General features: G+C 38.5%; 2 protein-coding genes across 2 annotated transcripts; both read right to left on the bottom strand.

Moving 5' to 3' along the window:
- Window position 1: 1 nt before the first annotated feature.
- On the bottom strand, window positions 2-21,921 carry LOC145483471 (uncharacterized). Its single transcript, XM_081461978.1, has 3 exons — window positions 21,790-21,921; window positions 4,941-5,075; window positions 2-2,157 (listed from the first exon to the last, which is right to left on the bottom strand). Exons 1-3 carry the CDS (start codon window positions 21,910-21,912, stop codon window positions 2,062-2,064), a joined length of 354 nt encoding a protein of 117 aa, XP_081318104.1. The 5' UTR covers window positions 21,913-21,921; the 3' UTR covers window positions 2-2,061.
- Window positions 5,906-15,175, bottom strand: LOC145483404 (vesicular inhibitory amino acid transporter-like). The gene has a single exon (XM_081461910.1). It carries the CDS (start codon window positions 12,323-12,325, stop codon window positions 11,009-11,011), a length of 1,317 nt encoding a protein of 438 aa, XP_081318036.1. The 5' UTR covers window positions 12,326-15,175; the 3' UTR covers window positions 5,906-11,008.
- Window positions 21,922-27,709: the final 5,788 nt, after the last annotated feature.

The following is a 27,709-nucleotide window of genomic DNA, read 5'->3' as shown; positions in this document are numbered from 1 at the left end:
CGCCCCCCCCCCCCCTCTCCTCTCCTCAACTAGAATTAGCGTCAATAGTAATCGTTTTCGGTGAAAGCCGATGGTAGCGGCCTCGAAATTCTATACACTATTTAGCCATCCGAAAGAGACGACCCTACGAAAGAAGCGATGCTCAATCCGCTTAGAATCTGTGTACGTTTAAAACTTTACGGTAGTCTAAGTCTGGCTTATGTTCGTAGTTCAACATTGCGTGACATTCATAGTTCAACACTGCGTGACAACCATTGCACTGAAAAATGTCTGTAAACCATAGACGAATTTATATAAACCAGAAGGTTAGATCTTATACTGATTTTAACGTGTAAGTACCTGTAGTTATGTAAATTATGTGCACTGACTGTACATTAGGTTTTGTGTAAGTTACAAGCCGAAACACAATAAAGCTTGTTGTTGTTGTTATACTGAGTGTCGAGTAGAAAGATTAGCCCAGAAGCAGTGATCGTTTCAGTTTTGAGCAAAATATGGACTGCTCTTCGTTTGCGTAGTTTACATTCCGCCCTGTTTTGGGAGAAAACGAAAACAATTGTGTTTTCTGTGGCTGTATGTTTGCATGAGGTGACATCAGTACAGTGATCAGACAACATCCTCTAAGACCCAGGGGCAATCAATCATTGGGGGCAGGAGGAAGTTTTTTTTCACCGATTTTCCCCCCTACCGCTTTGACTTTGTCTTCATCCACTAACCGTCCCTGGGTGTCCGAGGATATATCTGACAAGTGCCACGGACTTAAAACTGCCGAAAGCTCCCCTGTAATAGGCTCATCTACCTGTAAACCAAAGAATACATCCGGTTATAAGTCCCCCCCCCCCCCCCGCTCCACCCTCTACCTTCCTTGTTTTAAATTCCTTTTAATATGATGTACCAGTAAATGAAAACCCCTTCTTCGATCAACAGGTGTAGCTATAGCTCGTTTTGAAACGGTTTTTTTTTTATTCTGGTTATAAGCCCCCTCGGATATTAGCCTATCTAAAAACCCTTACGAAGTTGTTTAAGCCAAGGGATTATAAGCAGTAGTTTACGGAACTCTCGAAGGTCAGCTATCTACATCTCTGACGGAGACTGAGGGTGATCCTAATGAGCCTCAACTACGAGTAAGTAAGTAAATAAAAGCTTTATTGTGTCAATGTATTTAGTTTTCACAACTAATTGGGGGCACAGCAAAAAAAGATAAAATTAAAATTATTTACAAATAAGGAATAATAAAAATGTATATACAATCAAAATATGTGGCATGTATAAATAATACAATAAAACAATGGGTATATAAGAGGTAGTCTTTAAGAATTGCAAAGGTCTAAGACTGACCTTGTCGCGTATTTCGCTCTGGCACTTGCCCTCTTCAGCTACATTGGTTTATTATAACATGGAACACACAAGTCCGAGGATTGTTAATGAAAATCACGTTGTAGTGTATTACAATGCAGAAAGGTTAATTTTACAATATTTCGGCTTTATTTCAGAGTCATTGTGGAGACACGGTAGCCTCAAGTCTACCAATCTACAACAGCTTTTCACCTCACACCTCTCCCTTGTAACAGTAACACACTTGTTTTAACACAGGCAGCTGTTCCTTGCACCAGTCTTCTTATCGAGTCCTTCAGTTTAAAGCTTGAAGAACAATTTTATTCTGCATACTCCTTACTGACAGATTAACAAGCTAACGTCCCACAAGTTGCACACTGTAGATTGGTTAGTTCCTGTATGGCTTTCTCTCAGGCCTTCACGGTCAATTGATTTCGGTGACGTATCCGAGACACACTTTCCCTCTCGGGACATGTGACTCGAAAACGATTGAGCAAGGTGAAATATGGAGACGTAGGAACTTGGCAACACTGTAGCTACAGCAACCTGATAGGTAGGGGAGAGGGGGAGGTTTTTGAGCACATGAAGCCTACAACATGTAATAAACGAGAAGGCCATAAAGCTTATTATCAGTCTCATAATGCTTTCAGGTATGAAGCCACCTAAAAAGGATGTAGACTGATGATTTCTCTTACAAATGCGATGAGAGTCCGTTGTGTGTTTGTTCCATTATAATCCACGATTTCTGCTCTCTTGTTCTTGGAATTGCTTCACAACACAGCCCTTGAATGAGGTCAGTCGTACGTCAATCTCTCCCTCTTCAAGCTTAAAACAAAAAAAAAGACTGATGTGTTTTAACTTGAACAGGCAATTGTCATACACAAAACCGATATCAAGCACAATCCAACAAAAGTGGTTACTTCAACGTAAAGCTTATGTTCAACTGTTTTCCTGTTTCCTTGGGATTAAACTACTAGGAGTATTTCTTCCTCTGCTTAGGATGCTTGTCCATCCCAGGGTCCCTCCTCCCAGTATTTACATAATAAAATTGCTGTCATCATTTTATTAGCGAACGGGACTTTGGGCGCGATGCCCAACGAGTTTGCCAAGCAGAAAGGTCTCTAATGAGTCCCTTGGCCGGGACGAAACGAGCTGCGTAAGACTAGCCACGAACAATGTGTTATCACAAGTAACTGTCAACTTTATTGTCAATAATAACAATAATAATAATAATAATAATAATATTGATAATAATAATAGTAATAGTACAAAGATCTTGAGATTGAAATCGAGAAAACGTGGGGAATGAAAACAACAACTGTCCCAGTGATCATTGGAGCTTTCGGGCTTGTCAAGAAGGGAACAGAAAACTACATCGGCAAGATCCCAGGCAATATTAGAATAACAGAGCTACAGAAGACCGTCCTCCTTGGAACTGCTCAATACTTAGGAGGACTCTATCCATCAAGTAATCCAGCAGACTTATGACTGCCCTAGGCTCATGGATTGAACTCGGCACCATAAGTTAAAAGCGGCAAGACTTTAAGGACTTATAATAATAATAATAATAATAATAATAATAATAATAATAATAATAATAATGTTTATTAGTAGCTTATAATAATAATAATAATCATAAAAATAATAATAATAATAACAACAACAACTTTATTTAAGTGCCAAATGTATTTAGCACTGTTTTGCTAATTAAGGACTGTAAATAAACAAACAAATATTGCAAGTAGAACACAAATTATTAATAATCCCAACTGGTGGGAGGCTGACCAGTTGGTTATTTACACAACGCAGTCAAGGAGTTGAACTCAGGACTACCGAGAACAAATCCAGACAGCGGTAGGGTGGAGCATTTGAAGCAGGGACTTCAAGATTTCAAATCCAGCTCCCTAAACCACTTGGCCATGCCGCCTCCCAACATGATGTAATTAACAGGTACTGATTTATACAATGGGGCAGAGAAAGGCACTGTGAGAATAAAGCTTTTTCCTCAAGACAAATAAGATGTAGATGTAAATGTGTGCATGATTGTCGGTGTTCAGCAAATAGACAACAATGTGAGCACCAATCAGATTTGTGGAAGGTCCAAGGGGACATGCTGAGTGTCTACTAATGAGGGTATATATCATGTCATATTTACCAATGCAGAGTTGTTGCTAAGTTCTAGCTACTGGCTAAATTACCCTGGCTGAGCAAGAGTCCATCACCAGCAAGACTTTGGTTGGCAATTGCTTAGGAACAGGTAATGGGTACTTTTGCAGGTGATAATCATTCATTGTCAAATGATCTTGCGTGGTTAAAAATTAAAGGATCAAATAGATAACACAGGAGAGCATTATGACAAATCTATTTGTTATAATTATTGTTTGGTTTCTGCATGTGCTCCAACTGGCCATAAAACCATAATTTGTGAGAGTACATGTACCTGTGTAAGTCAATTAAGAGTTAAAATTTCAAACACGTTTGCTGTCTGCAAACAATAACAATACATTTAACGAGGCTGGCAAAAGTTTAGAAAAGCACTTTTCTAACAGCTATACTTTGAAGGATGAATACTACCACTGTTTAACAAGTGATGCTATAATAATAGTATCACACAAGTGTCCAATCATTGGTAAACAAGTTGTTTTCTTATGTAATAGTTTACCATAGCAACAATACAACCTGCTAAAAGAACCCTTAATTTTAGCTTTAAGAGCTTACATGTATATCTCGAAAACAAGCTAGGTGATCCCCATATTATATTACTGAATTGTGATAAGCGTAATAAGATGCAACTTTTTGCAAAATTTAAAAATACTCTGTGGGGTGGGTTCAGAGCAACCTTAAATTTTCAGAAATGGAACGTGGCTCTGAGCCCACTCCATAGACTTTGCAAAAAGTTGCATCTTATCATGTTTACCACAATTCAGTAATAAAAAATGGGGGTCACTGAGCTCATTTTTGAGATATAAGTGCTTAAAGCTAAAATCAAGGGTGTTTTTAGCAGGTTACAGTATATTTTTGCTATGGTAAACTACAGTGCCACAAAATTGACAGTGATGGGGCAGTTTTTTAATACCATCATTTTGGCATCAACTGATATAGAGTGATTATAATGACCCATTCAAAATCTACTTCTTGGAAAGTGATGGAAACTGTTTCGAGCCACCTTATACCCTTATCAAACTATGTGAAGCTAGCATGAGCCGTATACTGCCATACAACCCTTCAAGCCTTTGAGAGCACTTGGGAAATACAGAAGGTTGCAACATATGTGTCCTTAAAACCCAATTACTCCCTTTGTGTTTTTTGATACTGTAAATAGCTTAAATCTTTACACGTAGCTTAGAGCTACAGTTGTATTAACATCAACAAGAAAACTCAAGCCATGAACACTTACATGGCTGCAACATATGTTTGCATACATGTATTTTTTAAAACAATAATTCAGTAACCCTTTTCATATATAAACAGAAGGATTGATATTTATACACTGTAAAAACGCTTCTCACTTTGATTGATGCCAAGAGCACTCTTTGTAGTCATAAAAAAATGCACAAACACTGTAAAGCTTTCAAGGTTGAATGCCCTCACTAAAAATACAATCTTACTTCATCCCAGGCATACAGCTCGTCATAGCAGACTTGTGATACACACTTCCTTGTACACTTGGTTAACTCTAGTCCAAAAACTCCTTGACATTCTTTGGTCTCGCACTCCTTTTCCAAGGGCGAATACTTCTTAGCCTGGAAAGTACGGAGAGAAAAATCATGAGAAACCTCACAAAGATTCTACACTCATTTACTTAGATCAACAATAATTATAAGGTAATTCAGTTAATAGTTACTAATTCAAAGATACTTACATTCTGCTCTAGAATCTCAGATTGTTGATTCCAAGACAAAATTATAGATTTCCTGAGTTTAATACCTACATGACTCTATATGTTAATGAACTAGCATGAGGTCTGTAGGTATGCCAGTCAAGTTCAACTGAAACAAATAATCGCCATTACTACGCGACTAAGTTAGTTCAGAGGGCCAATAACTAAAATCAACCAATCAGATTACTCTATTGCTAGTCCAATATTCTATTAGTATTGAACTGGTGCTGTCCTGAATGATCCAAAGTATACATAGCAAGTATACACTTAGTCACCTCCCAATCAGAATTGTGCATTTGAAGTTTGAGATTATTTTTTTCTAGTCCATGATAATAGCATTGTTTCAAAACAATGCCAGCCGTGTAATAAATCCCTTGTTAACCAACCTATCTCGGGACCTTACTGTGAGAATATTGGCCCTCAGTCTTTTTTATACAGTATAATGGAACTTTTAAGAGTCTGCTGATAAATTTTTGTGCTTGCAATCCATTCTTGACAAGCTCACATTCAAAAGTTAAGCATTCAATTACATTTTTTTACCTCCTTTTCATGACAGTTAAACTCCAATTGTTCACAAAAAATTGTGAACTGTTTTCTTTTGTGGAGTTAAATGTTTGAAAAAGGAATCATTGACCGAAACTAATTCATGAGTGGTTCATGTTAGCAGTCTTTATTGTAAAATTCAGACTGCTCAGGAAACCAATCACAATTCTCCTTTTCACTGTGGACCAGTTTGCCATATGATAAATGCAAGAATATGACGTCAGTTTGTTTATGCGTACTTTTTCATGGCAATTTTTTTCATCGATATTGACACTTTTTAAAACATAATTCCTATTGTTCGTTTCGTAAAATATGGAAAAATGTAATAATTCTTCCGGACATGAGGAAGATTATTCCTGTGAGCTACCAAAATTAATATTTCGAGCTCAAATTTTTTGCCGGGCCTCCACCTAAGAGATTTGATCATTTAAGTCAGCAGGAGTGGAATCAGCTGGCTGAACAAAGGCACTCGGGGCTCGGAGACGGTCCCCCAAAAAACAACAAACTGGTCTGTATCAACCCTTCGAGATTAGTAATGCATAGCGGGAATTTTAGAGAGAATTTTTCAGCCATTTGGCAACAGTAAAATTCAGCACTAGCTTTCATTGTAAAACTTTTATAAGACTTGTACATGAGAGTTTTACCAAATTTCTGTTTTAAGTGAAGCTTTACATACGAAATTCTTCTGTTTCAAAAACGTTAAAGATAATACTTTTACTGAACTTTAATAAAGGAAGTTTTATCAAGTGTTGGTAGCCTCTGATGAATTATTTCAGTCGGCCCGGGGTTCAGTTTCTGCTCGATCGTGAATTCAAGTCTTGAAGGAACGTCAGCCGCTTGAAGGAACGACTGTATCGTCCACAAATGTAAGCTTACATTTCTAACATTTCCTTTTAGCCTCAGTTTTCTTTCCAATTAAACTTATTTTACCAAATAACGAAAGTAACAGAGATCATGTTTTTAAAGTCATTCATCAATCATGTGTTCAATTTAACAAATGGTAAACGCCATAGCGTGCACTATTGAGTTATGGATGCACGCGTGAGGTTGTTAAGCGCGAAAGAAGCGTAAGAGTCGCACGAGGCGATAGCCTCGTGCGACTCTAGCTTCTTGAGTGCTTAGCAAACCTCCCAAGTGCATCCATAACTCAATAGTGCACGCTATGGCGTTTACCATTAGTTTTATAATATAACATTGAGACATTGGAACAACAGAAGTCCTTTTATCGAGCTACATCACAAAAAAATGTTCGTGTAGTCTTACATGACAAGAGAAAACAAGCGCGCGAAAATTCATTCATGACAACCGACTGTACACCAGTAACTCGATAACGTTTCATCTTCAGACAACTGTGAAGACAGTTTCGCATTTCTGGCAGAAGGACGTCGGCCATTACTTTGGAAACAATGTCTGTCAAAAGATTTGCTTTGTAAACATTAGCACACACGTCAGCAGCGTACACCCATGGGCAAATAGTAGACGGTAAATTAACCAATCAGAGCGCGCGCTTTGCTTTAGTTATGTTATAATTCAACCTTAGACGCGTAACTATCAACTTAAAACGAAGTGGAAAGGAAAACGTAACCCACAAACCTGCTATTGGAGAAGAGCATCTCAAATTAAACCGATCAAAGCCAGGGGCGTTTGTCCGCTTTCTTCCCCACTCTCGCTTTTACAGCTGTAACAAATGTCCGGTTCCATAGTCTTCTTTTCTTTTGCCGAAGAGGCCGTGAAGGACAGAGAGCTCAACCACCAAAGTTTGTCTTCAATCCTCGGAAAACCGATCCAAATTTTACAAACTTTTAAGAAACGCTTTTACCGACAGCAGTTTTCGTTTGTTAGCTTGATATTTGGGTTAACTGAGCAGTTTCAAGTTGTTTGTTTGTTTGTTGGAGATCGAGAAAACGTAAACTAACTCACCGCGATCCAAGAAAAATGTTGTTGTGTCGCTTTGTCAGATATTTGAATGAACATTTACGCACGGTTGATCGTGCTTTTGACTCCATGTAAGCAGGACGAGATTCAATAAATACTTCCATCCGAGGAAAGATGTGAAAAGCCTCAATGTTCTAAAAGAAATGGTAAGCGTGCAGCATGCAATTATCGAGTTATGGATGCACTTGGGAGGTTTGCCAAGCACGAAAGAAGCTAGAGTCGCTCTCGGTTATCGCCTGGTGCGACTCTCGCGATTCTTTCGTGCTTACTGCAACCTCCTGCGTGCATCCATAACTCGATAGTTGCACGCTGCACGCTTACCATTTCTTAACTAGTACAGCCCTGGCCAAACGGACTCGCAAGTAGACGCAAGTTCTCAACTTGCGTCTACTTGCGACTCCGTTTGGCCAGGCCTTGCGTGCACTTGAGTTGACTTGCGATGACTTGCGCTCACTTTGGTTGAGATCAAATTTGCACGCAAGTCGACGCAAGTCACCGTCTGGCCACCAAACCCAAGTCAACGCAAGTTGAGTGACGTCCCTTAATCTATTATTAGCCGATGAAATACAGGATATGTCTGCCTTGAAATGGTTTTTTTGCGACCTGCGTGTACTTGCGAGGAAACTTGCGAGTCCGTTTGGCCACCCAACGCAAGTCTCTACGTAAGTTCAACTTGTGGCTACTTGCGACTGAGGTGCAGTGTAAATTTGTGAAGCACTGTTACTGCACCTTCCACTGTTACTACAACTTCTACTGGTATTACAGCTTCTTCTGTTACTACACTTTCTGTTACTATTCACCTTTTGTTACTACACCATCTACTGTTACACCTTGATGTGTTACTACACCATCTACTGTTATTACCCTTTGTTATCCTGTTATCCTTTTTAGTGTACTCCTTGGATAATTTTAAAACTATAATTTTTGGTTAAGTCTTTATACTTAAACTTCTTGTAAACAGCGTAAAGGTATAGAAAGATTACCTTTCGTTGAGCTACCTAGCCTCGCCTCTACGCGCTTGGTTTAGTATAGGCGTTGCATTACGTCATTTTCTTTAGTTCAGAAGTCCTTTGGTGAGCTTGCCCTGCTACTTGTGTTTGTTTTTGCTTTTTTTTTATCATGCTGCGTAAGTGGTGTTCTCGGTATCTCGTAAAAGAGGTAATGGCCATGACGTAACGAAATACCGTATAGTAGTTCTTACTTACATATTCCACTTTCATCTAATATTGTTTGTATTACTGGAACAATTTACCAGACTCAGTTAAACAAAGTACTGAAATCCATTGCTAATTTTCGTGAATGCATCAGTAGTATGGTAGAATTTAAAGGGTGTACCTTTAACACTTGTTCATGGGTTTTAGGAATACAAATTTATCAAAATTCTTTACGGCGTCTATTTCTTTTCGTCTTATAGGTTTTTGTTGACCAATTACGATCTGTTTAGTTAGGTTTGGCTTGATTTTTAGACGTATAATTTACACTTTACCTCGTTTTATATTTTAGCACTATTTTGTCGAGCGTTTTTTACAGGGTCCTCTGGCTCCGAAAATTGAGCAGTCAATTCATATACGTCTTCGACCTTAAATAACTTATTATCAATTATTATTGTGTTTTACAAATGTATGGACACGGCAGGCAACATCAGCTACGTTACGACAAAATAAATGAGTGTGGTGAAAAACTGATGCCCCGTAATGAGAACTTTCGTCAATTGTTAAACAGAACCTGACAACAAAATAACAAATCCAAGCTAAAACTGAAAGCAAATTGCATAATTCATTTCCTTATAGCTGGTAATGACTCAAGAGGGAAACTCCATTCCTCCAACATAGATCAGAAGATCCTTTATTTTAACATTTTCACCAATACACTTTTCCATTTAAGCATGCACTTTCAATTTTCTTACTTGTTTCCACTAGCACTTAATTGCACAATAACTAATTTACAATATGTGTATGTACGAAATGACTACGATAATATTGCTTGAAGACAGCTCTGCATAAAAAAATACAAACGTTTTTCAGAACCAAACAAACGAACAAAGAAACAAGAAAATAAAAAGATTATTTCTGTGACAAAAGTTATTCAGTACACATATAAATGAAAGTTATTAAACAATTTCCTTCGGTAAATGATAATTATTCTCCACGCGTGCACCTAGGTCAGACTTTTAACGATAAATGCAAAAGACTGTATTGATTATGTCAGTGAATTAATTCGTTTTTTTATCGTGTAGGTGTGGCATATGGGGAGCTTACTGCATCACATTAATCGTGAATAGGAGTAGTGAAGTGTTATGAATGCCATTAGAAAACTGTCCATAACAAATGTTGAAAAAGGTGGTTTTTACTTGAGTGTTGAAAGTAATTTTCAATTGCTTTAATTTGTTCCAAATTTTGATTGGTTCACAGGATTGTCTCTGACCGTCCTCTCTGTTCTTTGTGATTGGTCAGAGTGGTTACTTTGGGTTTGGTCTTAGACACTCAATCAAAAACCGCTTTAACATAAATATACATATTTCATACTTGGTAGGGGACTGGAATTGCTAACACAAGCGCTAAATAAGTATTTTTCTGGGAGAAAATTTATTCTTTAATTGTGCCACCGTGACAAGAAAAATATGTTTTCTAGCCTGAAGTTTACTGGCAATGAAACGAAAGAAGGAAATTCTGAAAAGATTTCTCCATTGGCGACTAATTATTATCAGAATTAAGGTCATTCCACTGGAATAGAACCTGCACTGAGATTTTTGTGAAACTTTGCCTATTGATTGTTTATATTATAGGAACTTAAAATTGAAATAAAAATGAGGGGTCCCCATGTTCGATTAGAAGCAACAGCACCTTGTTTATACCCATATAAATCCTTATAATAGCACCATGATTGTGGTCACGATTGCTTGCTAAATTCACGTTTCGACGATTGCTTTTTGTTCTACACTGAAAACTGGTCCATATTTATTTTACACAGAGAAATTTATTACTTAATTCAAAACAACAGAAAAAAATGATAGGTCACCGTACTCGTTCGCGAGAAAATGACGATTTACCTCTATGGCGAGGTCCAGCTGTAAAGAAAAAGCCGCCATTTTTTAATGCGCGCGCGCTAATCACGCGTGAAATTATGCGCAGTAGGGATGCGCAATGCAATACTGGGGAATAACCTTAATTCCTATATTATTGCTTTCATGATGACGCCAGTCTGACGTCAGTGTAGATTTCAATCTTGAACATTCTCCCCGGATACTTACATGTAAAAGATAAAAACAATGTTTTTTCTCTCTTTCAAAACAAAAATGCTGTGAAACCAGGTTATTCGTTACTCGTCAGGTTCGATTCTCCACATTCTATAAAAATCATACTCTTTAGCGATCTGAATGGAAGAAAACACCACTCCACAGACGCAGCCTACGATACCAAACACAGCTATAAATAGATCGAATAATATGTGATACCAAGGCATAGTAGAGTAATGAAGCTTAATATGAAAAAGACAAGGATAAATCAAAACCAAAATAGTGCCGGTAAAACTTCCGACAAAGGCCATCAGTAAACCGAAGTGTGGCACGAAAATTGCAACTAGAGTCGAGAGCAAGATAAAAACGAACCTGAACACCAATTTTGGCGTTGATTTTTTGTTGCACCCCAATGGTTCGTCTTTCATTTCGGCAAACAGAGGAATATTGAGCTGGTGTTCAAAAATGTCATAAAGAGTGAACATAGGAACAACGTAAAACAAAAGCGCCGTCAAGATAACTGCCAAGGAAAGAGAGATACGAAAAGCGCCATGCGGAACACTTAATGTCATAATCTGCTCGGTATGTTCTCGAAAACAAAAGAACACTAGGATTCCATAGTTGAACTTGATAATGGTAACAAGCGTGTAGGTGAAATCCATGATGGCGTTGAACTCTCCTGGGTATCGCATGGACTTCTCAATGATCGGTAGATAAGCCTGCGAGGAATACGTCACCACGATTATTCCCATGGCGATGGACATTTCTTTGAAGCTCAACGAAGCTAGTTCGTGTGTCCTCCATTGCTGATAATGAGTCAAAGCATATATCAGCACACAGGTTGAAGTGACCAGAGCGACAATAACGGTCAAGAGACTGATCCATGAAATGTGCTTCATCGTGCGTACGCCCGCACACGGCAGCACGGCAAGGGACACCACGGCGATCCAAACGCTCTTCGACACGAAGCTATCCGGGAACGTATGATGCAACACAGTTCCACACATGATTAGAAACAGAGTGCAATGCGAAAATTGCTCAAAAAAATTGGTGATATGAACCATAACACGGCCATAGCGTGGCCAAAATGCCTCACCTAGGTCAGCGTACGTCGACTTAGAAATATTTTCATAAGCCGTGTCCTCTTGCAGACAGTAGATGAGGAGTTTTCCTGTGTAATTTCCCAGAGCAGCGACGAGAATTATGAGAATAATTCCCCAATAACCGGTCAAGCGTATAACATATGGCATGGCGAGGATTCCCGTGCCCATGTTAGCATTAAAAATATTGAAAAGCGCTTGAAGAGAAGACGTTTTGTTGTCTAACTCTTTCTCGGCGTCCTCTTGGTCAGGTTTGGTTCCTTTCGCCAAAAGGGGCGAAGATGCTCTGGACTCGCTCATAGCAAGATCGTGGCCACTGATTGTATCACCTTCAATCAAGTTATTTTTTTGTTTGTTTGTTTGTTTTTTTTTTTGCAAATATTGCTCACTTCAAATTCGCTCAGCTTCATGTCAGATATCTATTCGGGCGCTGTTACGGTGCTTTAACCGGAGGATTACATCTCGTACCGGGTTTACAATGATTCAATGATTGAGTCTTTTGCATAGATACATCCACATCTAGATATTGTAGAAACAATAGACCCTTTTCATAAATGGCTGCCAATTTAAAATTCTTTTGTATGCATTTAAATTAGCCTTACTAACCTCGTTTCCGAGTAAAAGTTCTTTGAATTAGCAACTTCAAAATGAGATTAGTAAGGCTAATTTTAATACTTGCAAAAGAATTTATAATTGGCCGCCATTTATGAAAGTAGTCTATGTGAGGAGTTTATTGTGTGATATTTATAACTTGATTACAAGGTAGCAGAACACACCGCATGTTGACTTCGTCTTTGTTAGACAGTCACCCGGCTGCGCGTCCAAGTGTTTTATAAAATCCCTTCCTCTAGTCACGAGAAAAGTTTCAATTTTCATAACAAAGAAGTACCTGAGGCATTGCCTGATGAAGCTTAGATTAATGGAAATACCAAAGAAAACTTTCTTTTTAATTGCTTATATCGATCTCAAGACATCGTTTTTTGAATTAACCTGACGTTTTCACTCCCATGCTTACGGCGTGCGATGACAGGTACCGACACCATTTTGGGGAACACGTATGAACTCTGAGATCTATTTCCCCAAAACAAGCCTGCAAATAATTTTTGTCTATAAGCAGGTCATTTGTCAGGGCAAAGACAAGTTTTGACCTGACAAAAAGCCAGTCTGGTCGGACAATTTTTTTCTGTTGTTAAAAATTAAAAATAAGGCCCAGTTCAGACGCCGAACTTTTCATGAGCCGAATCAAATACATTGAATTAAGTACATGAAAAGTTCGGCGTCTGAATCAGTTAAGAACGGCTATTTGAATTTGGAGCGGCCCAGCCGTTCTTCCCGCCTAGCTCAGCCGGGAATTTCGGCTTTGGAACGGCTTTGATTCAGACGTCGAACTTTTCATGAGCCGAACCTAATGTATAAATTATTATAACGTATTTTACAAGCAGTTTTTACTTTGCCTGAAAATCGCTGACATTTCGATGTGTTTTGGTTTAAACTAAATAAAGTTCGGCGAATTAAGTTCGACGTCTGAATCAACAGGTGTACTTTTGATAATTTGGGTCGGTCCAAATTCGAATTAAGTTCGGCTCATGAAAAGTTCGGCGTCTGAACTGGGCCTAAGAGACATTTGAGACATTTTGGTATGTCAGCGTAGAGCCTTCGCCAAAATGTTGGTTGCAAATTCGAATTGCTTAAAAGCAAAGTCAATTGAGTGTAAAATTGATACTAGCAACAGAAAGGGGACCTTTACATTAAGTCAGGTATTATTTTACCGTTAAAAATTGACAAATTTACAAACTTTTGTACCCCTAGTTTGTACCTCTCACTTGCCACACGTGTATTCCGTGGTTTCCCGGGTATCAAGTTTCTCAGAAAACCACGGGAAAATCCCGCGTAGACAGCTTGTCAGTATAAAAACTCACATTAGCATTCAGAGACTTGAAAATTGGCTGAAATGAATTCTTCGACTTTTTCTGAAGGCAAGTTTCCCCTGAAAAGTTTCGGGGTCAATTGAATAAAAAATTTTCGCAATTAGATGAAATTCGAATTGGAAGTGGTCGTGACTGGTGACTAGTCTACAAAGCGTGACTGATTTGTGCATTTGCACGCTTTTCACAAAAACATGTCTACGGCACGGAAACTAATTCAAACTATATTGAATCACAGACTTAAAAACACCTATAAAGAGCTATAACTGATTTTTGATCATACGAACTAGAAAAACATTTGGTTACGTTTTAGAGGTTTTTGAAAGCGATTGCTTTCAGATAAAAGAAACGTGAGAATTTGGGCTGTGTATTCAATTTACGTAATGTTTCAATCGGGTCAAATTACGACTAGGAATTAATTCCACAACACTTGCAGATAACAAACTAGAAGTAACAACATAAGAACTCAGATTTTAGTAGTTTTTCAGACAAACGTAATTCAGACTAAATGGGGCTTCACGATCTGTCACGACACCAGTGCAAAATGCGTACATTAAAACGAAGCTTGAATGGTAGCGCTGATGTGGCGTGTTTACAATTCGGCGTGACATTTGAGACGATGCACTGCGCGCGATAGAGTTATTTCTCAGAAGGCATGTGCTAAAACCCAGATGGTGAACTCTGGACGATAGACGATAGACGATGGACGATGGGCGATGGACGATGGACGATATCTCTGACATTCATTTATTTCTCTCAGACAAAGTATAAAATTGTCACACAATCTTTTGCTTTTGTCACGCGATGTTAAAATATCGAACAGCGAAAATTCGAGGACAAAGTTGTGATCGCGAATTGTTCGTCACGCAATATCACGGATTCCTTCTTTTATCACGCGATGTCACCATGGAATTTTGAAATAGTGCATGGCGAAAATTCGTGCCCGCCCCGCTCCCCCGCAAGAAAAAAAAAACAAACTTATTTTGACTGGACAAATTTTGACCGCGGATTTTATGTCACGCAATGTCAGTTATTCATTTATTAAATTCTGACAACAAAGTATAAATTTGACACAAAATCTTTTTCTTTTCTCCCGCAGTCGATTGCTTTTTCACATGAATTATTCCAGACTGCACGCAGAAATGACGCAGGAGAATCCTAGCCCATACGGCAAGCACGTGATATGTTTTTGCATGAGTTGTCGTGGGGTGGGTTGCGGGGGGGGGGGGGGGGGGGAATAAGCAGCCTCACCTTTGTTTTTAAGCTGTTTCGGTGAAGCTTTCCACAAGCGGTCTGCCAGGATTATCGGTGCTTCCCATTACCATTTTTCCCTTCCTTTCCTCACGTGTTTCAATTTCATTTTCGCCAGCTCTGAAAGTTTTTATTGCAAGTATTTCAAAACTCCATGGTGACATCATGTGACAAAAGCAAAAGATTGTGTGGAAAATTTATTCATGTTTATGTACTTTGGCTGAGAGAAATAAATAAATGCGTGACATTGCGTGACGAAAAATCCGCGATCAGAACTTCGTGATAATTTGTCCAGTCCAAATAAGTTATATTTTTGCTTGGGGGAGGGGAGGGGGGAGGGCACGAATTTTCGCTGTTCAATAGCGACAAATAAATGAATGTCAGAGATATCGTCCATCGTCTATCGTCCAGAATCCACCGTCTGGGTTTTAGCACATGCCTTCTCAGAAATGGAATAAAAACGAAACTGTGATAACAAAGCTTTTTTCCGTAGTATTATGTGGCAATATAATAAAATAACTTGCTTCATATTCAGTCACAAATTTCCAGTTAAAATATTTTTCGTTTAGCAGAAAAGCTCGGTCAGACTGTCCGACCAGACTAAGCTTTTACCTGTCAAAACCTCAAATTTACCGGACAATTGTCCGATGACCGACTGTTATTTGCAGGCTTGCCAAAACCCAAAACCCAAAACGCAAAACCCATCATGAAGAAAAACCCGACTACTTTTACTTTGGCCGTTTCGATTGAGTACAACAAGGCCTTACAATAGTGTGGTTGTACTACAACGTATTTGGCGCTCTGCGCTCCGATGATTGAGTAATATTAATAGCGGCCGCCCTACATAATTAACCTTATCTTAAGGTTTTGCACGACCGAAGAAGAAAACGAAAGTGCCATGTCCTCAGTGAAATGGGTCCCTTATTGCCGAAAGGAATGAAAGCGTTGAAATCGACAGGTAGACGAATTCTGACAGGTCTCGCGTTCCCCGGCCTCATAGCAGGTATGTTCTGTATGAAAAGGCCAACAACTATACGAATTTGTGGAACGCCAGTAAGTTCAAGTGTCCCTTGCGTCAAATAGTTTAGTGGCTTTTGCTTCTACTCTTCAGCTTGAACGCTACCTATCTTATTCTTACTAATCTTCGCGCGTGTACGTTCGCGATTTTCGCGTTTTGGAAAAAAAACGCAAAATTTAATACTGCTGAGCCAAGAAAAAAGAGAACCCAGACTATAAAAGAAAGATACATCAATTTTTGTTCTGAGTCGCAAACTCGTTGTTAATCGTTTAGTTTCTGTCCTTGAAAATATACAGTGTTATGGCCTCTTCTCTACCAGTTAGTATTCTTCCTCCGATTCACCGTTTATCTTTCGCCTAGAAATGCTAAAAACCTCTTAATACCGTCATCAAATCTTTCATAATTTCTTTGTTTCTTGCAGTGTAACGGGGTACGCGGATGAGGAGAGTACCGGAGAGTACAGGCAAAAATAAGTAGGCATAAATTGTCGAGTAAAGATACTTACAGATGGTGTACTACAGTCGATCCTCTTTGAGCGAGTAGTTATGTCGCGCAGGCCATTACTGTTCGAAAAATACCAGAAGTTTCGCCCAGCTAGATCACTAAGCAATCAGATCACGAGCGCAGCACTTTTATTACAGAATAAATAAGCGACCACTTACTAAAGATCACTTCACCACACCTCATCTGACTACAGGCGGATTATTTGATGATTCAATATGGAACCAACCGAGGCTCTGATGACCTCAGGATTCCTGTTATTTTTGATATTTTAATGACTGCCAGTGGCACGCTGGTGATCAGCAAATAAACCTTACAGTTTAGAGTCATCTCTTTGATCCTTAGTTTGTTTGTTTTTATGTTTAATGTACTGAAGAGACATTTGGCAACCGGTTTGTTTAGACCGCAAGTTACAATGGGAAGCATCCGGGGTCAGCCAGCCTGTCAAGAATTAGCATGGCTATAACGAACTTTTTTGCAAACACGAAATTGATTTCGTGCTGTAAAACAGAGTAGTATGTATCTTGTCATGTATTGTCCATGTTTCCTTAATCGTCATCATTAGCTATAGCTGAACGCGATACAGTTAAGAATGGTATCTTGGTAAAATATAAGTGCATGTCGTGACATAAGAGTAACAAAGGTTCCCGAATTTCGCGAAGCTTCGAGAATTTTACAGAGTCACGAACAAATAGTGGCATAATAGGAAAAAAGAAACTTCGAGACCTCGCTTTCTCCCGGGAACTTGCAACAGGAACAATACAGTTTCCAGAAGAAGTGGATTAATGTTTAAAATGCTTAAATAAAGTTACTGATACTAATCAGTGAGGAGAATAAATACCTAGTCGTCAGTCTATGGTAGCTGTCTCTCAGACACCTTAACTGTTCTCAGTCCTAACATCTTCTACCTTTCTCAGTAGGGAAGAAACATCAGGTAGGATTACCCTTAATAGATAATTTACTTTCGTCCACTGATCTGTTACTGCCGAGCCTAAAGTTTTAATCCCTTGCAAGACCTACTCCGGTTAATATTCAACTAAAACGTCTCAGCTTTCCCTCTCCTATTTGAGATTATTACCCTTTAAATATTACTAAAGTCAAATTAACAAATCGAATGTGGTTTAGCGTTGTCTGTACTTTTATAGACAGCGACATCATCACACTGATCAGGAAAGTGTAGTAACAGTAGAAGGTGTAGTAACAGTGGAAGGTTTAGTAACAGTAATAAGGTGTAGTAGCAGTAAGAAGGTGTAGTAACAGTAAGAAAGTGTTGTAAAAGTAGAAAGTGTAGTAATAGTAGAAGGTGCGGTAACAGTAAAAGGTGCAGTAACAGTAGAAGGTTCAGTAACAGTGCAAGATGTAATAACAATAAAAAGTGTAGTAACAATAGGAAGATGTAGTAACAATAGTAGGTGTAGTAACAGTAGAAGGTACAGTAACAGTAAGTATATGTGGTAACGGTAAGAAGGTGTAGTAACAGTACGAAGGTGTAGTAACAGTAAACAGGTGTAGAACAGTAGAAGGTGCAGTCACAGTAAAAAGGTGTAGTAACAATAAGAAGGTCTAGTAACAGTAAAAAGGTGTAGTGTCAGTGAAAGGTGTAGTAACAGTACAAGATGTAGTAACAGTGAAAGGTGTAGTAACAGTAGAAAATGTAAAAGTAGCAGTAAGAAGGTGTAGTAACAGTAAGAAGGTATAGTAACAGTAAGAAGGTGTAAAAGTAACAGTAAGAATGTGTAGTAACAGTAGAAGGTGTAGAAACAGAAAGAAGGTGTAGTAACAGTAAGAAGGTATAGTAACTGTAAGGTGTAGTAACAGTGGAAGATGTAATAAAAGTAGAAAGTGTAGTAACAGTAAGAAGGTGTAAAAGTAGCAGTAAGAAGGGGTAGTAACAGTAAGAAGGTGTAATATCAGCACAAGGTGTAGCAAGAGTGAAAGGTGTAGTAACAGTGGAAGGTGTAGTAACAGTAGAAGGTGTACAGTGTAGTAACAGTGCAAGGTGTAGCAACAGTAGAGGATGTAGTAACAGTAGAAGGTGTAGTAACAGTAGAAGGTGTAGTAACAGTAAAAGATGTAGTAACAGTAGAAGGTGTAATAACAGTAGAAGGTGTAGTAACATTAGATGGTGTTGACACATTTCAAGATGTAGTAACCATAGAAGGTGTATTATATAACAGTAGAAGGAGTTGCAACAGTAGAAGGTGGAAAGACATGATTGATCATCATAGTTATATACACAACTTAGGCAGTTGTGAAATTAAAGCCTGAAACAATTCAGGCCTGAACTTGATTCGAACCCATAACCTCTGTGATACCGGTGCAGTGATCTATAAACGGAGCTATCAAGCCAACTGAGAGCTAATCATATTGTGAGTTCATTATGTGCCCGTCGATGGTGAAGAATGCAAAAGAATATATGAAAGAGCATATATTTGAACTGTGGAGAAAGATATGAAGACATGATTGATCATCGCAGTTATATACAAAACTTAGGCAGTTGTGAAATTAATGCCTGAAAAAAATTTAGGCCTGAACGAGATTCGAACCCATGGCCTCTGCGGTGCCGGTGCACTGCTCTACCAACTGAGCTATCAAGCAAACTGAGAGCTGATCATATTGTGAGTTTGTTGTATACCTGTCGATGGTGAATAATGCAAGTGAATATATGAAAGTTCATATTTGAACTGTGAAAAAAGATATGAAGACGTGATTGATCATCGCAGTTATATACAAAACATAGGCAGTTGTCAAATTATATACACAACTTAAGCAGTTGTGAAATTAAAACTCACAATATGATCGCCTATCAGTTGGATTGATAGCGTAGTAACAGTATAAGATGTAGTAACAATGGAAGTTGTAGTAACATTGGACTGTGTAGTAACAGTGTAAGCTGTAACATGTAACAATAGAAGGTGTATTAACTGTAAAAGGTGTTGCAACAGTATAAGGTGTAGTAACAATAGAATATGTAGTAACAGTAGAAGGTGTAGTAACAGTAGAAGGTGTACTAACTGCAGAAGCTGTTGCAACAGTATAAGATGTAGTAACAGTACAAGGTGTAGTTACAGTAGAAGGTGTGTTAACTGTAGAAGGTATTGCAACAGTATAAGGTGTAGTAACAGTACAAGATGTAGTAACAGTAGAAGATGTAGTAACAGTGGAAGGTGTAGTAACAGTAAGAAGGTGTAGTAACTTTAGAAGGTGTAGGAGCAGTAGAAGGTGTAGTAACAGTTGAAGGTGCAGTAACATTAAAACAGTGTAGTAACAGTGGAAGATGTAACAACAACAAACAACAAAAAGCTTTATTAACGTGTCTGGGGTATTTAGTCACAGTGGAAGGTGTAGTAATAGTAGGAGGTAGAGTAAAAGTAGAAAGTGTAGTAACAGTAGAACATGTAGTAATAGTAGAAGGTGTAGAAACAGTACTAGTGGAAGGTGTAGTAACAGTAGAAGGTGTAGTAATAGTGGAAGGTGTCGTAATAGTAGAAGGTTTAGTTATAGTAAGAAGGTGTAGTAACAGTAGAAGATTTAGTTACAGCAGAAGGTGTAGTAACAGTAGAAAGCGTAGCAACAGTAGAAGGTGTAGTAACAGTAGAAGATGCAGTAATAGTAGAAGGTGTAGTAACAGTAAGAAGGTATAGTGACGGTAAGAAGGTGTAGTAACAGTAGAAGGTGTAGTAACAGTAGAAGGTGTAGTAACAGTAAGAAGGTGTAGTAACAGTAGAAGGTGTAGTTACAGTAGGTAGATATAGTAACAGTAGAAGATGTAATAACGGTAGAAGGTGTAGTAACAGTGCCGAATTTAGAACTTGAGCTAAAGGGGGGGGGGGGGCGGGGAGAGGGTGCCCGGTTTTGTTTTGCCTGGGCTGCCGGCGTTTCTTCGCTCTGTGATTTGTTCTTTTTTACCCAAAAGTAAGGGGGTCCTGGCAGCTAACAGTAAGAAGGTATAGTAACAGTATTAGATGTAGTAATAGTAACAGGTTGTAGTAACAGTAACAAGGTATAGTGACTGCAAAAGGTGTAGTAACAGTAAGAAGGTGTAGTAATAGTAAGAAGGTGTAGTAATAGTAAGAAGGTGTAGTAACAGTAAGAAGATGTAGTAACATTAAGAAGGTGTAGTGACAGTAAGAAGGTGTAGGAACAGTAAGAAGGTGTAGTAACAATAGGAAGGTGTGGTAACAGTAAAATGTGTTGCACTTGAAGGTATAATAGCAGTAGAAGGTGTAGTAACAGTAGAAGGTGTTCCAACAGTATATAAGATCTAGTAATTTAAAAAAAAAGGCGTAGTAACAGTAGAAGTGTAGTAACAGTAGAAGGTGAAATAACACTAGATGTAGTAACAGTACAAGAATGTAAAAACAGTAGAAGGTATAGTAGCACATGAAGGCGTATAATGCAATTTTAGTATATATTATAAGTAATGCAATTTTAATAATGCAATTTTAGTATAGTCGTGATGTTTTACCCATGTATAAATAAAGTTAAAATAAATAAATAAAAGAAATAAAAGAAATAAACATAGCCTTAGCGAAGCGGGCCTTCTGATTGGCTCATATGCTTGATCCATTTGCTTGTGCGTTACACGCTGACGTTCAAGAATATGTGATGTGAGCATTTCTATTGTACATCTGTACCCTTGAAGCCTCTGACAAGAATTACGTCAATAAATCAAGATCAAGGCCTGAGCAATCGAGAAATTTGATCACAAACTGTTAAAAAACAAAACATGGACGAACAGCGATGGCCAAATTCTAATAAAAACCACTGGTTACATGAGCCAGACTGGCGTGGAATGGTTAAGATAGATTGGTTGACCGCCCATGGCGATATCAGTGAAACACACCACATGAAAATAAGGTTGCCCTCAGCTTTCAGCTTGATCGCATGCCATTAAAAGATATTAAGTTAACCTCGTTTTCGTTTTAAACATGGATTTCAAAGGAGCTTACATGTACACCGTGAATGACACGAAAACCTGTGCTCGCCTCGATGTCCTTAGTGAATAAAGGTAGATGTTGACCTAGGAAACAATCGACAAATCTCAAGAAATCAAACAAAATACTCACTAGTCTCTGCTTTTTCCTGAAAGTATAACGCTTGTAACGAAAGTCTTTTGCATCCAAGAGGCAAAGCAGCAATGTAACACAAAATAACGCTACCAATAGACCTTTAACATTGCTCCAAACCATCCTCCATGTTTTCTTTCGACCCGGTTGAAAGACTGGGTCGAACTCGCTTCCAGTCTACAAACAAACTGGCAAATAAAGTATGCATGGTCGGTCGGAATGGACCTCGCAACTAGGATCTACATTGGATATAGGAGAATTTGACGTGGAGTCAATGAAGAAGGAGGCTAGAAACAGTGAACATAAATTATTGTCAGAAGTTTACATCGAGATATAGTTTAGCCTCTTCCAGGCGTTCAGTTAGTTGGTGCTCAGGACGAAAATTGGCGAACGAAAAATGGGGAACCGCGCTCCTCCCCTATTTTTTCGCTCGCCGTTTTTCGCGCTGCTCCCCAACTAATTGAGCACCTGGAAGAGACTAGATATAGTTCTATTCTCATATTTGTAGAGTCAATTTTTTTTCTTTTTTTAATTATATGGAATGTTATGAACCGGTAAACGGAGTCAACTTTTTGGAGCCGAGTTCTTAACATAACGTTGACGACATCCATTGAATATCTATGATAATAGCTTGGACTTGCGATGGCTTATGTTTATAATGAAGCGTGCTATCTAGCCAGAGAATTGAATGTTTTTAGTAGCGATGGAAGCCCTCTCTGTTACAGTGCCGTGACTAGCTCGTGTACTGCTCAAAAGCGCGCCAAGACTGAACGGCTTACATTACTGAGTAATTTGGTATGAGTGTCAAGTGATGCTTGTAAGCTTTGCATAATCTCTGTCTTGAGCATTTCCCTTCAGCTAGACTCCTGTCCTTCTATCAGTGACGTGGATTTGACAACAACGAGAACAAAACAACAACAAAACTTTATTTCAGCCCTGAGTTTAAAGGGAAGAAGAATTTATAATGTTATACAAGAGCAAAAATGATATAGGGGTGCTTGTTATCCGAAATAACCAAAGATCGAGTTAAAAAATGCCAGGCAGCCAGTTGAAAGAAAAGATATTTTACATGTTTCGGTCATGGACATATGACAAACAAGCATAGACATACACTCATAAATAGAAATAAACAAAGTTAAGCTAACTACAAGTAGACCAAAATTCGTGCACTGCACAATAGTATTTTTATCCAGGAAGAACGATGCACAGAAAACTAATAATGAACACAAATTGAATCTCTACCTATGGTTTACAGTATTAACTATTTGAATAACGAAAAAAAAAATGACAGTGAACAATGAAAGAACTAATAAACAAGAGAAGCAATTAGGATTTAACTACATAACTTTTTTTTCTTTCATAAAGAGAATGGATTTGCATAGCCATGTATTTCTGTTACTTCACAGCGCGTTACTTAGCGAAGGGATTAAGGGGATAAAGATGCGGTGGAATCTCTCTTTATGATAGTGCTTTGAATGTCTCGTGTGCAATGGTCCTTTTATTCATTTAGGTTGAACAAAGGTTTTTTCATGAATGAATCTGATAACCTTTCTGCACAACATTCAATGAAACGGCAGGAATCTGTACTTGCCGTACCGGAACGCAAGAGTTCCTAAGACCAAGCAATACAGTACAATAAGCTGACGAGACAATAAAACATAATGGTTATATTTGGCCTTCTGTGCCAGCACAACAAGGCGGGGTCATGAATAATCATTAAAACGCACCAAAATTGTAAATTAACCCAGCGACGCACTGTCTTCATTGCATCTGCTTTTTGGAGATCCTGAAGGGTACAAGTTCAGTTGGCATCTATCTGGTAAGAATTCGCTTCGACGCAGCTGTCAACTAAGAAAGTTAAGCTAAGAATGCGAAATAATTCGAAGGGTTTCAATTAACATAATCTAAAATGTGGAATTGTACCGAGTCAATCTTGAGGTTCAACTGTCGTTTTTCCATCATTATTATTAGTACGTTCAGTCGATTACTAACTGAATTTGTTTGTCTCAATCGCATTTGAATTACACCGTTTACGTTAATTTCTCCACTGACTCAGCATTTCCTTCGTAGTTTTCCCCATTATGTTTTTTTTTTTGTGCCACTGATGGCTGAAGAGTGCCATGGTTGCACATAAATGATGTAACGGAGTAGCACTGATTTTCATGAGGTTCTTGAATGTCCTGTACAATCTCTCTGTTTTGAGCAAAATTATCTATAACGACATCTGATCTCAACTCGTCATTAAGGCTAAATAGCATGCAGAACTCTAATGTTCTCTTTTCCTTATTATTCCTGTTTCTGTACATGTAAATGGCTTCTTTATTAGGAAGTTAACTAGTAGGAAAAAAATCAAAGTTACAACGAGCTAAACATGCTTAAATTTACACGAGGAGGGGACTGGAATTCTGATTACATATTAACAAAAGCAGCCGGCTATATATATTGTTTTTCCATTGGCGCTCAGAAATGTTAGAAAATTATTGTTCATACAAGCACGAAAAAACGGCAGCATGTAGATTAAAATCCATATTGATGGCTTGCAACCATTCCCTAGAGATTTCCAATGATAAAGCGTCCGATCCTTGCCAAGTTAATGGAAAAAACAAAATTACAAAAGAATCTATTTAGAGGGTCTTAGCGGGGTTAACTGTTACCCGTAAAACGTTAGGGCGAAAAATTTAGCCGTTAGGTGTAAAAATTGGAAACCGTTAGCCGCAAAAGCCACCAACCCATTGAGACCCTCTACTTTAGTTCAAAAGTTTTTATTCAAGTTCAACACTGAACTGGAATCCAAGCATTTGCCGATACCAGTGTAAAGTGAAGGTAAATGCGCAAATTCAAATCTCAATAAATTTTCCCGTGCAGACGTAAAAATGCTTGGTTAACTTCTTTTTATGCTAATCTTCCTAACATCAGATAAATAATATTTTAAAATGTCACTTTAAAACTAAATTTCAGTTAGATAGACAAGGCAAATATCTTTGTATAAATTGAAACAAGGGAGTTTTATCAACTTTCTTTTCGTTCTAATAAATACGAATTCTCAGAATTCCCTCACCATGCTCAATTTATAATCAAAATGTTTATTGTTTTCATTAGTTTTGTTTAGTGCTTTCAAAAGACAACCTCGTTCCTTAGGATTCTTCCGTAATAGTGCCAGGAAGAGTGTTTCTTTCTCCCTAGAAGTGTTCGCTTTCTTAGAAAAATCGTGGAGGCGAGAAAGAAAAGAATGCAGAATTTTTAGAGTTGAAAGACCAATTCGAGGAAACTAATTTCAACAGACCGCTCAGCTCTGAACCAATCAAAACACTCCATTTCATACAGGACGAGGTTAACGTTTTCGCTGCTGTGGAAGGCCCCTTACATGAGAAGACACAATTGATGTCTACTGTAAGTATCTCCTCCCGCAGAGATTTTTGTTTTGCGGTTGTTGCAGGCGTTATAATCTTGTTAAAGCGGTTTCAGCGACTGTCATCTCACGTATCTTCGGCATCTGGAAAGTGTTGTTATTTTAACTAAGCATGGTTTCGCGTGACGGAGAAACAGGTTTTACATTTCACCTCGTGACCTGCAGCCTCGACCTTAAAGCGAGTTCACGGTTGACCTTCGATCGAAGACTGTGCCAAGGAAGGGATTTTATCTCTTCGCTCGCGGCATCAATCCAGATCTTACTTCGAAAAAAACTCGGTGTGTCCTAAACGAACGTGATTGCATTATAAGTCCGATAAAGATTTTTTTTAAGAAAAGAGCGGTGGTAGCAAGTTTTCAGACGAATTTGCACGAGTGGAAATTGGATCCTGCCTTGCCGATTGCTCCAGTTATCGTGGCAAAGCTTTGGAATTAAAGTGGTGGCTTCTTCGTTTGGTTTGCTGGCCATGTTGTCACGCCAACATCTTGCCAAGAGCGCACTTCAAAAGAATACCCTGAAAGACCTGGATTTAATTTGCTCACAGTTCGAAAAGGACATGGTCAAGAACAGCCATAACACTGAAGTCACGTACTGAAAAAAGTTATACTCAAAAACAACTTATCTGATGAATGCAGAAAATGAGGTCGTATTATAGTCTATTAAAGCTAATGTAAAGTGGCGAATAAACCATCATCATCATATCGTTACACAACCAATCGAAAAAAATATTTATATTTTTTTTATTACAATGTAATGGCAAATTGTAATGGCAAATACTACATGTACAACAATAATGGTAATGATAAATTTTTAAAAAGCTATAAAAAAGCCATAAGGATGATCATTATACCAGAAAATAGAGGGCCCTGAACAGTCTAGCTTTAAACAAAAGTCATGTTTAAATAAAAGATTGTTGTTGTTGTCCATTAATGGGTAAATTCTGTCAAGTTAAAGGCCTTGAGTAAATTACGCCCAGCAAAGACCAACAAACAATTGAAAAACAAGTGGATCTCTGCGCGTTATTTTAAGCACTGAGGTGCTTTGTTAGAATTTTAACTGTCTCAAAATCGGCAAGGCAAGGTCTCAAAGACGGTCTTTGAGCTGCTCTGACTCTGATAAAAACCCACGGTCTTAGAGGCAGCTTTTAGCATTTTTCATAAGAATTACACACCACTCGCGCCACTGTACCGCCGATCCTTCATTACATCTGAGGCTAAGTAACTTTGAGGCTGTGTTCAAAGGCGATTCTTTTTCTACTTAAGTTAGACGAAACTCGCTGCTACCTTGGGGCTTTTTCCAAAAGGTATGGGAACAGGGCAGCATGTATTTCTCTATGGATGTATTAAACTCGTGAAAACAGTTTTTTAAAACATGAGATGAAATCCTTCGTGTTCCAGTTCAAATTTATGTCGCTGTCGTGGTTGCTGCCTTTTGGGTGGGCTCTTCATCAGGTAGACCATTCTTAGGGCCTGTTTACAAGGAGAGAGGGTTACCCTAGCACTCACACATTTTCTCTTGTTTTCTTCGTCGTCTTTACAAGGCAGCTAGCTAGGGTTAAACGAGTAGGCGGTTTACCCTATCTGCGTGCTAGGGTTACCCTGGCAGGCGGGCTAACTTTTTCCCTTGTAAACACTCCAGGTAGGGTTAACCCGCCTACCTGGGTTAACTTTCTACTTGTTTCCAGACCCTTTGAGTGTAACCGCGCATTAAGTTGTCCCGCGCTCGGGTTGTAGGGTTACACCAAAATTTTGCTTGTAAACCCGGGCTATCTTTTGCCCTCCAGCTAGGGTTAACACGCTTGCTAGAGTAGACCTCTCTCCCTGTAAACAGGCCCTTAAATATATCTCGGTGTGCTGGTTGAGTTTTCAATTTTGATTTCAAGAAACGTTCCTTTTAACGCCCTCCTTTTAGTAATGTGACGAAGTTGTTGATTGAAGTAATTATAATTTGAAGAGAAGTTTCTGTTAGTTCCTGTTACTTGAGAAAAATATTACGGGTTTTGCTTTAACACTGCGCAACATGACGTTTCTTAATGTTCATAGTATGCGTTACACTGTACCTTCCCTTGTTGTATCGTCATCAGTTTGCCGCTCTTAATTGATAGGAAGAATAAATTATACTTTTGATCCTTGATTCCACTATTTTCTGGGGATGTGGGAGGGTTTCACCACACTCGGTCGTTACTTTCGAAATTTTACGGTCTGTTTTCGCAGCGCGTGCGAACACCTTGAAGTCATTGGTAGCCGTGCGAGGTCACTTAAAGCACTGACAAACTTTGCTTTGTGTACTAAGTGATTCCTCACCCCGGGCCCTAACTTTCCCCACGGCTATGTAATTGTGTGACATTTCTTCTCAATGGCGGAGGGCAAAAAGACTGTTCGGAGTATTAAGCTTAGATAACTAATTGTGGAGACTCAAATAAAGATAAATTTACAGATAAATTAGAGATTATTTATTTACAATCAAGATAAAGGTGTTTGTGACTATAAATGAAATTCATCAAGTAGTACA

This window comes from Orbicella franksi, chromosome 4 (assembly GCF_964199315.1).
Source record: "Orbicella franksi chromosome 4, jaOrbFran1.1, whole genome shotgun sequence".
NCBI classification, from domain to species: domain Eukaryota; kingdom Metazoa; phylum Cnidaria; class Anthozoa; order Scleractinia; family Merulinidae; genus Orbicella; species Orbicella franksi.
Note: the sequence above shows the minus strand (reverse complement) of the source record. Positions and strands in the feature narration are given on the sequence as shown.